The sequence below is a fragment of the Ostrea edulis genome, chromosome 4 (genome assembly GCF_947568905.1).
Source record: "Ostrea edulis chromosome 4, xbOstEdul1.1, whole genome shotgun sequence".
NCBI lineage: Eukaryota > Metazoa > Mollusca > Bivalvia > Ostreida > Ostreidae > Ostrea > Ostrea edulis.
The window spans coordinates 36,156,759-36,169,258 of record NC_079167.1 but is presented as its reverse complement, the minus strand read 5'-3'; the positions used below and the strand labels follow the sequence as shown (position 1 = coordinate 36,169,258).

Here is a 12,500-nt window from a genome sequence, read left to right as displayed (position 1 = left end):
TCGGCTTGCTATGAAGATCGAGCTTTCACTTCAGTGTTCCAAATGACAATGCAAAGACAAAAGACTGAACAGTGAACCAACGACGAGCGTAAAACTGTGAACGGAGAGTGAATGGTGTATGCATGGGAAAATGGTAAAGTAGAACGTTTCAGAGACTGCAATGCAACTCAAGGGCTTGAGAAATACAATTTCATAGATCACATAGCTTTGATAAAAAATACCTTGCCAGTCTGTGGAATGCCCTTGACTTTGGGAGCGGCAGGACAACAGGCCACCAGTTGTTCCATGATGTTTGTTAAATGTGAGGTGTTCTCTTCTGTCACGGTCTGAATCCACACAGTGACCGGGTTCTCCACGTATGTCGCAATCACGATCTCCTTCTGCAAGGCAGCAGTCAAAAGGCACATAAAAAATCTGTATGGTTATCAAAAGTGTGCCAAAATTCTCAATAGTATAACAATACAAAAAGGATTATTTGCACCGCATGCCTTCCTAACTATACCAAGCCTCTGTATGTTAATTTTTAAGTACAGCAATGCATCTTACAAAGAATCAGTCTTCACGAAAAGCCTTGTGAAGCACAGGCCCTTCGGGCCTCCCAGTATAATAATTTTGCAAGCCCGAACAATATTTTTCAGGCTCAAAATGTTTTTTTCTAATTTGACCACTTGTCATTTGCAAGGTGCTGCAGGCTGATTCTACACTATAGATACATGCATGTTCTACTGTAGGAAAATACAGGTCAAGATGATCAAAGTTAGAGATCAACTGACATTAAAAGGATTATCTTATTTTATAACATATTAATCTCGCAGATGATATCAGCAGCTCATGTTATACTTTGTTTTGTATACACCACGTACAAAACATTTTGTTTTCTCCAGAATCAAATCTTAGCCATGGCCTACCCTCGGTCCAATGGGGCATGAATTTTCGTTCTTTTCTCCTCGTACGACAGGTTTTTTGTTTTTTTTAATCTGATGGTTGTGATTGTGAAATACGCTCGGGTGGTTTTGAATTTCCCGGACAAGCCTCCTCCCTATACTTCAGAAACGGCAGCATGGTTGATCGCTTTTCTATGCGAAATTTGACTACTAAGCCATGACAAAGTCTGAGTCAATCTCACGAATTATTTGTAATATATACAGAACATATAAGAAAACATTTACAGGCTCGCCGGACTCCTGGGTTCAATATTTTAAGAAGCCTGATCCTGATTTTACTGGCCTCGAGCATCAGGCCACTGGTTAACGCATACATGCCAACTTTCCCGATTTGTGCGGGATTCTCCCGATTTGAAGCAGTTGAAAAGGCAAATCCCGCTAATTAACTAAAAACAAAAATGGCTAATGAATTAAGCTGAGTCATCCGATAAAAACAACAAAGGTCTAAATATCTATCCCTATCTTGGGAAAAATAAATTAAACAAGTGTGGGATTATTAACTCAATTTCAAATATTTTCATTTTTAATTTCTAATGATTTTATTCTAATTACTGTGAATTTACAGCAAGTGTGAACGACTCAGCTTCTCAAGTTCATTCGCGGTCCCGGATAGTTGATTTCAAAACAAATTTGTCAATAATGACGCATCAAGGAAAGAACAATCACTGCGATTGGACCAATATTTAAAGGGGTGGGAATAAAAATAATTTTAGATGGGCACACGTGTCTTTACACTAGCGTGTCATTACATAATCTTTAAGCACGATGGAAGAGACTCTGCGAAAAGGGGAAACCAATACCAATTAAAATGACGTTGATTTTAAACATGCTGATGGTTTATTTTAGGCGTCGCAAAGGCCATGTTATAAAATTGTCAATCATGGGAACTCTTGCACCGAAAGTGTCGCCAACGAAGCTCACACCGGATGTACTTCTGTTTATCGAGTATGAAATTAAAAAGAAATCGAGTGTATATAATAGAGAAATCAGACAAAATTTATTGAGAAGAATAATTTGTACCCCTGACAATGTACCAACAGTGTCTTTAATTTGTAGAGCTGTGAGAAATTTTTTGGGGAATGACTTTCAAGAAACTGCCAACAAAATCCAAGAGAAGCATATTTCGTCTGGACACGGGCTCGTCACGAAATTTTTGTCTTTTTAAAGGACAAGGTACGGTTTTAGCCAAATTCTGCCCGGCGTTTATGGAGGAAAATTATTTTGCGTTGCAGATATTTTCCTGTCAAATTCCTAAAAGAGTAACTTATAGTAACTCTCAAAAGCATATGGAAATCAACTCATCTACGCGCATGCGTAGTACATAATCAAATAAAGTAAGGGCTTTCAGGCTATTTGTGGTGTTTTCATGGTTTTTGTATTGATAAACTTGTGAAATTGAACACCTCTTCCCTCGTCGCCCGGAATAATTTTTATATGGATTAAAAATTTACTAAATAACTTACAATTCCTCTTAGTTTCATCCCGGGCGACGATGGAAGAGGGGTTAAAATATCAGTTGAAAGATGCTAACAAATTCACCATCGTGACGCAATTTGCGTTGATCGTGGCGGTTGAAGAGGAAACGAGAATCATTTGAGTAGTAAATATATTTTCAAATAATATATGCTCATATAGTTATTTATTTAAACACATTGACATTTAATAAAATCATCATAATAATAATAGAAAATCCGGATAAATTTAAGCCTATCTTACAGACCGGATGCCATTTTTGTTGTTATGACTATAATAGTGTAAACAGAACGGTATATAAATAGCACCAACCGACGATTCGTGAGAATTCATGTTACATACCAGGCAAGCTACATTTAAATAGTTTATATAACGATGGACGATTCTTTTAATAAATAATATATTCCTTGAAGATTCAAGCATTATTTTTTACCATTCATTTGATTAAATGGGAAACGGCATGTAACAGCAGACGACAATATCCACCTAGGTACGTACGTACATCAGTGACGTATTTAGCGCGAGTGTAACATTTTATATTTTTCAAAGACAACAATTTACTTGTCAGAAAGTTTACGATGGTTATTCACAAATATAAAATTTTAAGCACACTATCTATAAATATACACCACCGCGGTGGCCGAGCGGTTAGAGCGTTCGCCCCGCATGCGGAAGGCCCGGGGTTCGAATCCCGCCCGCGAACGACCGAAGTCGTTAAATCAGGTAGTGACATTGCTCGGCATCAAGTGTCAATGTCACGGGTCCTTGGAGATGACCTTAACACCGGATGATCGGTGTCACAATATGGCACTGGGGGTCTTTAGTGTTCTAGTATATCTGCAATAGTTACAAAACTATTTCGTTGTTTGGGGAACACTAATTCACTTTCATTTTTGAAAACACAATACAAAACCAAAAAAGTTTGTGTAGCTAAGATAGGGATTAATATACATTTCTTGCAAGGCACTTTTTACTAAGGAATATATGTTACTCATTAAAATTATTTTTAAATTGAGGTGCCTGAAAGATAATTTGCTCCATATGTGTTACTCGTATTACTATATGTATTTTAATTTACAATGATTGAAATAGATTATAGGCGCATATATTTCTTTTTTTTTAAAGGGGGGGGGGGTGACTTCTCGAAAACATTGACAAACACAAAAATAGGGATTTTGGTAGCATTGGAGTGGGTTGATTACATGTATCCAATGTAGCACTTACAATTACATTTCATCTATCGTTCTCTACTACTATAAAATGCAGTCCGGGGGAGGGGGGTTACACAAAGCGAATACACAACATATGGGTAGATCTATACATAAATATAATATTGAGACTCGCAGTATTGAGCATTCCGTCAAAATTTTGTTTTTCTCCATTCGAGATAAATATACGATGTATGTATATACTTGCATAATGAGAAAATGCAGTTTAGATTTGAATGGTTTTCTTTTATCATGGGGCAGGGGTTGGTTAGCAAGTCTTAAGTTTTATTTCTCTTGTATAAACTATCGAATGATTTTTGTATTTTACAACTTTTAAGAGGGTTTCTTTGAGCAAAAGTGGATACAATGACACTAAATTGCGCAAACCAAGTGTTGGGGTGTACCAGCTTTGTATCGCTCAGTTGTACAGTACCGAACACATTGACGATTTTTTGTGGAGAAGCCTGATAGTGGTGAGTGAGAGTGTGTGTGAATATGTGCATAAGAGACGGTCTGTTTGAGGCATGGTATATTTGAGAGAGAGAGAGAGAGAGAGAGAGAGAGAGAGAGAGAGAGAGAGAGAGGAGAGAGAGAGTTTGACTTAAAAAGTTTTTCATGTTTTGTTTGTTTATTTTACGTCCTTTCGAGAACTTTTCTCTCAAATTGAGAAATCATCAGCTGTATGTGACGTACCACATATAAAACCTATGATTAGCATTTAAGGCTATAGCATTGATTTTTTTTAACGTGCCAATACCTGTTGTGACACAGGGCCTCCTTTTTTAAGGTCACGAAAAGTTGAAGATATCGAATAGTGATGAATTCGAATTTGCGTAATTTCTATAAAGAATACAAAATAAAGAGTAGGGCAAACACGGACCCTGGACACAGTCGAGGTGGCATCAGGTGCCTATCTGAAAGACCCGTGATTCTCACTTTTGTTGAGCGTTTGTCGAAGAGCACATGTATGTCAACGTCTCAGGTTCGACGTGGCATGTCATGAGCAGGGTTCGAACACACTATACCTCCCGGTTACGAAGCGAATGCCCTACCACTGATAACCGTAACCGTTTCATAATTATCTTCCCTTTGAAGTTGTGTTTCTAGTTTCTCAGAAACACTGCGTTTTTTCCTGAGTATACCCATGAAATGACATTTTGCTCCAACTTAATACCACGCATATAATATTGAGAATATACATATATGGAATATTGCGTATGCCAATTAAAAACAAATACCGATGAATTCTATTGTGTTCCGATTCGTGAAGAATTACATTGGTGATAACCCAAACTTCGCATAAAATTCAGTGATTTGAATTTGAGCTGCCTTTGATGTCATAAATTTTTTTCCGAATGCAGGCGAGACTCTAACAAATATAAAAAAAATCTTCAAATTCGCCAAGTTGGAGACAGAAATAAGAAATCACTGTTACCAGTATATAAATGTTTCTTTAATTAATTTGGTGTTCAAACCATTATATTTCTGCACCAGAAAAGCTTTCCGCGAATACCTGCAGTTTTTGCCCCTGTGCGGCATATCTGATGTGGTTTCAATTTCCATTTAATACCCATTCAAATCAGTACAAAAACCAATAATTTCGCATTTATTAAGAATTAATACTTCTATGTGTGTTTTCCTACTCAAAACATCGCTTGGGGAGAACTCTCGTATATTACGTCAAAATTAACGTCAAATTTAGTGACGTCGTCAGGTTAATATAAAGTTTTCCGTTGAATATATTACAGCTACTATGGTAGATAAAGAATAACAATGGTCATTTTCATAAATGGCACACTCTCAAATACCAGATTTAGTATTTTGGTGAATTTCCTTGACAGGGCAGATTTTGGCTAAAACCGTACCTTGTCCTTTGACATCGTCTATTCTATATTTACAAATAAATGTAAATATAGAATAGAGAGGGTCAATTTGTGGCGAGACCCTGTGGTCTGAACACGAACGAAGTGTTGAAAACTTCTTTGCTACTGATTTTATTGCAATTTAGGCCAAATCAGTTATATATATATATATATATATATATAGAGCACTAAATAATCACAACTAGGTACTGAAAATTTTCGCCCCAGCGACGTACGGCACCCACCGCCTAGCAAGATTGTCAAACCAGTGCGTAAGTCCACTCGGCCACAACGACTTCCCTAAAAAAAAATAGGAAGTTTTGTTATGCTCCTAAAGCGCTACTTATACACACTGATGCAATCTCATACAGTCGCTGTGTCATTCAGTGTTTAAGATATTTTATAAGGAGAGTGGATCTCTCGATGCAATTGTATAGAATATTTAATATAAAGCACAAACAAACAATTATAACACCCAACCTTACGTTTACCCCTAGGATCTAAACGATACATGTGATAATCAATTAATTAATATATAAAGCACTAAATAATCACAACTAGGTACTGAAAATTTTCGCCCCAGCCCGGTGCCGTACGTCGCTGGTAATTGATGTCGGATGACAGAAACTTACAAGTTTTTACCCCCTCTTCCCCCTAACTATTTGAATTTAGAATTTTTTCCGACATCGATCTTTTGATCTCGCCCTTATCCAATGCTTTGTAAGATTTCGAAAATATCCTCCGAGATTTATTTAAAAATAACGATATGGAAACTGCGAATGTGAAAGCGACAACAAAACAAAAACATTGTTCCAACGGACAAAATCGCCTATAGAAACATGTACTGAAATTTCTGATCACTTAAAACTGACAAGTATCTACAGGAATTTAAGGGAGTAACCTTTCAATTTTTATTGGGATATAGAGGCAACTGCGGATCCTGCCTTTTCCCACAGTATTTTCGATCCCCTTTTTTTTTTTTCAATATCCAACACTATTTGAATTCTGGGATATTGCTATCCTGCCCTTTCTTTACATATCGGAGCCCGCCTTTTTCATCCTGTATCCCGCCTTTTTATTTCAAATTCCTTTCATGCTCCCTCCCATACCTATTGATAATGCGATGGATTATAAGTATGGCACGCTTATTCCTGTTTCGAAGATAAAATTTATAAGGTATCTGATAAAAGTTATATCTTCTAAAGTTTATGTATCTTTTAAAAGACATCTTATATTTTTTTTCTTTATAAGATATCCCATTACTTTTATACATGTAGATATCTAGTATATATATTAAAGATAAACTTTATAAGCCATTTTATTAACGTAATCTGAAATCCCCGTTGTCAAATCAAAACCGATATTGAATCTCACTCTACGTACGGTGCAACTTACATTGAAATCAAATAGTGAAACTTACACTTGTTAAGCACGAGATAATATAATGCCAAATACTTGGGAACCCTACCTATAATTTGGCTGACCTATCAAAAGCGCTCTTTAAAATCACTCAGGGACTTTCCAATGAACTATCTGGAGCACATCATGTACTTGCCGATATGTGTCATTCACACTTACTGTAAATCCACAGGAAGATATCCCGAAGGGATTTGGGTTTAAATAGGTCCTCAGTACCCCTTGCTTATCGTAACAGGCAACTAAATGGAGCGGTCCATCAGATGAGACCGCAAAAACTGAGGCCCCGTGTCACAGCAGGTGTGGCACGATAAAGATCCCTCCCTGCTCAAAGGCCACAAGTGCTGAGCATAGGCCTAAATTTTGCATCCTTTCATCGGCAATGGTTACGTCTCTATGAGTGATTTTTCAAAATTCTTGGGAGGGACGTTAAACAATAATCAATTAAGATAAATTAAGGTAAAAATAAAGTAAATATAATATGTTTATGCCATAAATTTGAAATGAAATTCAATTCATTTATTATACGATTAATCAATTGAAAAGGTGCATCTGATCAATCTGATTACTTAATGATGAAAATCCGATTACTTAATGATGAAATAATTGATGCCAATGATTGGCGTAGAGCATTCCCTATGTTTTGTTTTCTCTCACACTAACCAAATCACCCCATAGTAAATCCATGTTGGTGAAATCATAATTGATGCCATATTTGGTGTAATCATGGTTTAGCACAGTGCTCCAAGTCACATCTGCTATCAGGTCGCAAAATGATGACCTAAAAATATTTCTGGTCGCCATTTTCAAATTTCTAGTCGCAATGTTCAAAAATTTCTACTCGCCATAGTAAAAGCTTTTGTAAATATAAGACTTACAAGGTTTTTTTTTAAAATATGAATATCTTGCAAGTAAAAAATCAACACCATATATACATTTTGTTTGTTTTCATTTTGAAACTGAATAGAAATGTACTGTAAAACATGCTGGATGCTAACAAGTCAAGTATTTACTCTGGCAAAAGTTGTATTGCATTGGGCCATCCTGTATATTTTACAGTACGCTTCTGGAGAAGAAAAACCAGCGTTCTACACAAGGATTTGTTTTAAAGTTATCAATAAGTGGGCCTTCACTGCTTATCATGTTATGCAAATAAGAGCTCCTAGTTTTGTTGGATCTTTTGCTGAACAATTAGTACCAGCATCAATAAGAAAACTACATCCCGAGTTTGATTGTCTTTGAAAATTAACAGCAACAGTTGCCCCTCTTGACTAACTGCTAATAATGCAGTCACGGACAACGACATGTCTCTTACTGTTACCGTGAATAGTCACATTTCCACGTTTGAAAGATGTACACTCGGTCGTGGCGAAATAGGACAATGGATGTCTAGAAATTGTGGATGTTGCTGGCTTAATGGCCTCACAAATTCTGCAAAACATTTTGCCATCACGAAAATTTCCTCCGCCATTTCAGGACTGGGGTTCTTCCTTTACTTTTGCATTTCTCTTTAGACATTGCTACGCCATCTTTAGATGCAGAACTTTCCCCGTGTGATTCTTGAATTTTTTTGTTACATGTACAAGGCTTAGGCTTCTGTTTTATACTATTGATAAATCCAAAGTGCTCTAAACCTCGTTTTCCCGCCATCTTGATTGTTTTGACCGACACTAAAAATATTTCCGATCCCGATTCTAAAATTTTACTGGTTGCCCAAATTTTCTTCACTAGCGAAAATGCGACTTAATTATAATCTCTAGTAGCAAAATTGATTTTCTGGTCGCAAATGCGACCGTTTAACTCGCAACTTGGAGCACTGTAGCACTTCTTCAATGTATGACAATTTTTCATAATTTAACACAACAATAATTTAGCGGTTTTCCCCTTTGCTTCATTGCAAAAGGCGTTAAAATATGAACCCCTCTAAAATAAGTACACACATAATACAATACAATCTTGCATAGCAATATATACATGCTGGAGAATCAAAATACATATCTACATGCATTTACTAGTATCTATTTAATTTTTTGTCCATTATCAATGTTATGTATACCAATATTAAAACACAATTCATGTTTTCCATGAAATGCTTATAGAGAAGGTACGCTGTACACAAAAAAGCATATCAATGGTCTTGACTCAAAACATTTTGTTAACATCCTAAAGCTGCAACTTTTTAAAAACAAGAGGCCCATGGGCCACATCGCTCACCTGAGTCACCTTGGCCCATATTTGAAGACTTTCCATATATATTTGCATGTAAAACCTTAGTCCCTATTATGGCCCAAACTACCCTTTGCAAACTTGAATCTACACTATGTCAGAAAGCTTTCATGTAAATGTCAACTTCTTTGGCCCAATGGTTCTTGAGAAGAAGATTTTTAAAGCTTTTTCCTATATTTGTATGTAAAACTTTGGACCCCCCCCCCCCCCACTTGAGGCCCCATCCTACAACAGGGGGCCATGATTTGAACAAACTTGAATCTGCACTATGTCAGAAAGTTTTCTTGTAAATATCAGCTTTTCTGACTCAGTGGTTATTGAGAAAAAGATTTTAACTATATATTTGTATGTAAAACTTTGATCCCCCTTGTGGCCCCATCCTACCCCCAGGGGCCATGATTTGAACAAACTTGAATCTGCACTATGTCAGAAAGTTTTCATGTAAAAATCAGCTTTTCTGGCTCAGTGGTTCTTGAGAAGAAGATTTTTCCTATATATTTGTATGTAAAACTTTGATCCCCTATTGTGGCCCCATCCAACCCCCCCCCCCCCCCCCCCCCAAGAGCCCATGATTTGAACAAACTTGAATCTGCATTATGTCAGGAAGCTTTCATGTAAATCTCAGCTTTTCTGGCTTAGTGGTTCTTGAGAAGAAGATTTTTAAAGTTTTTTCCCTATATATTTGTATGCAAAACTTTGATCCCCCCCTTGTGGCCCCATCCTACCACCAGGGGCCATGATTTGAACAAACTTAAATCTGCAATATGTCAGGAAGCTTTCAGGTAAATTTCAGCTCTTCTGGCCCAGTGGTTCTTGAGAAGAAGATTTCTAAATGACCCCACCCTATTTTTGCATTTTTGTGATTATCTCCCCTTTGAAAGGGACATGGCCCTTCATTTGAACAAACATGAAAGCCCTTCACCCAAGGATGCTTTTGGCCATGTTTGGTTGAAATTGGCCCAGTGGTTCAGGAGAAGATGAAAATGTGAAAAGTTTACAGACGGACGCCGGACAAAATGTGATTAGAAAAGCTCACTTGAACCTTCGGTTCAGGTGAGCTAAAAATCTGCCAGCATGTCAACATCAATGCAATGAATCAATCTATCAAAACCTTCATACCAAGATTTTAATGCAATTCAGAAGGGAAGGCATCCCTTCACTGGGCAAAACATGAAACACAATGCCCCCAATGTGACCAATTTGATTGTGACAATCTTAACCTTGACCTCAATATAAGGCCCAAAAAAAATAAATGTTTGTTTCAGGTCGCCTCCGATTTCAAAAAAGGGTCGGTAGGTATGTTTTTTTATTTCTTTTTTCAAATAAATATGCGCCTTCAATGAAAATTTGATAGTTAAAGTTGTTTAATAGATAAAATATTGGTTCAGAGCACAATGTTTAAAGAGACACTACAGCTCATTTTCCACATTTTAATAAAGTGCTTTTAAAAACATGCATTAATAAAATGATAAAAATCATATCGATACTGACAATTTTGAACAATTGAATGCATCAATTTGCTCTAAACTCCGCTTTGAAGATCATCCGAAATTCAAAGGTTTCTTCATGCTGACTCGGACTTTTGAATGGTTATTTAATCACGTGGTTTTGAATGACAGCGAAGGTGTTGTGCAAGAAATTATTTAAATTCCCCTTCAAAGGGGTCCACACTCACCTTTCAAGTATAAAATTATTCCCTGCTCATTATAATAAGTAAATAATTATATAAATCATTATTTCAACAGAAACCCTCCCATGTTCCTATCGACCGATGTTTTTACAACTAGGTAACACGTATCGTGTTCAGATAAAAATAACACTTACTTTTAAAGCAGTGTCTTCGTGGCTAGTCCCAGTGGCAGATTTAGGGGGGCCAGGATCCCCCTCCCTTTTTTCGCCACAAATTGTGAGTGAAACTCCAAATTTTGCACCCAGAATGGCCAATTACTTTGGCCGATATTGGACTTTCACATCCCCCTTCGGAAATCCTAGATCCGCCACTGCGTTACAATCGTTTCTCCTATCTCTTTGTTTTCCAACGGTCATACTGATCCCAAGGTCAATTTTATTTCACGTATGAGTTTTATCTCATTTTATTTTTACCTCTTTTCTCACAGAATCTTTCAAAATTCTGGATCTATCCACTACACTTTCTCTCACTGGACGACATGTTGCACTGTTTACTGTCTATGCGCATGCGTCTGAAGACCGCAGGAGGAGACTCGATATTTTTTGTATAGGCCATCAAAAAGTATTAATTTTTATGTTAAAACAAGAATTTTTAACTTTAGATAAGTGTTATTTTCGCAAAGTTCATACATTCAACAATGCAACAAAAATTGAGAAAGACCTGAGAAAATTGTCATTCCATGATTTTTGCGCAAAATGAGATGTAGTGTCTCTTTAATTGACAATGTGCACAGTATGTGATTGAGTTTTGATATACATTTACAATAAATGTCTTAGCATATTAAAATTGTCAGACATCATATATGGAGCAAAAATTGTACGCATGTTTAAAGGTGGTACAGATGCTGAATAGTTGTACACACTTTCCTACATGTATTTATTCATAACATTGTCATTTGTTTGTAATCAATGTGTCAGCTACTTCTACCCAAAACACAACATCAACCACATACACAATACATTTGACAAAAATCATTGCATAGTATATAGTTCATACAAGGTTTATTAGGCCAAAGACTACCCTTGCACTTGGTTTGAGTGACTTTGTACATGTACATATTCTCGTGGAAGTCCCTATTCTTCCACCGAATAGTTCTTTATAATTACTTACATGCTTTGACATACTACAAGTAATATATAAACATATAGTTTAGGCGTTCAGTTAATTTCGTTTTTGAATAAATGATTTGTGGCTTTGAACACTCTGTACAAGTTACCAGTGAAGTGATTTTTAACCCCTTGAATCCAGGGGCCAGGGCCTTCAAGTTTGGGAAAAATAGCGATATTTGATTGAAATTGGGAAATTTGTTTTATACAAAATTTAATAAATAAGAAAAACAAGCAAAAAGTTAACCATTTGATATTTTATTATCAATGTGGCTGGCTTAAACAAGCTTTCATTTCCAGTCTTTAGCAACGAAAAAACTGTCACAAATGTTTTGCAACAGAGTGGCACTGAGGTTGGATGGCCCTCATGGTATATTCTCATCAAACCATCCATCATTTGGGAATTTTTTGGCATCATTTTGGGAAAAACATCTACTTTTCAGCATTGCCCATGATTAGGAATGGGGCCGAATTTCAGCACTCTACAGACCCTAAAAAATCCCTGCAGTGCACGGCCGTTTTGGGTTGAAAAGAGTGATGGATCATTAAATTTTCTTCACATGTCGCAGGAACTG

At 36.6% G+C, this 12,500-nt stretch overlaps 1 protein-coding gene across 4 annotated transcripts in view; it reads right to left on the bottom strand.

Moving 5' to 3' along the window:
- LOC125670489 (serine/threonine-protein kinase 31-like) overlaps positions 1-12,500 on the bottom strand; it is an 85,174-nt gene that overhangs the window by 54,894 nt on the left and 17,780 nt on the right. For all 4 annotated transcript variants that reach the window (XM_048905689.2, XM_048905691.2, XM_048905690.2 and 1 more), the window contains exon 6: positions 222-380. In XM_048905689.2, the coding sequence (XP_048761646.2) occupies positions 222-380 (159 nt within the window). The remainder of the gene's footprint in view (positions 1-221; positions 381-12,500) is intronic.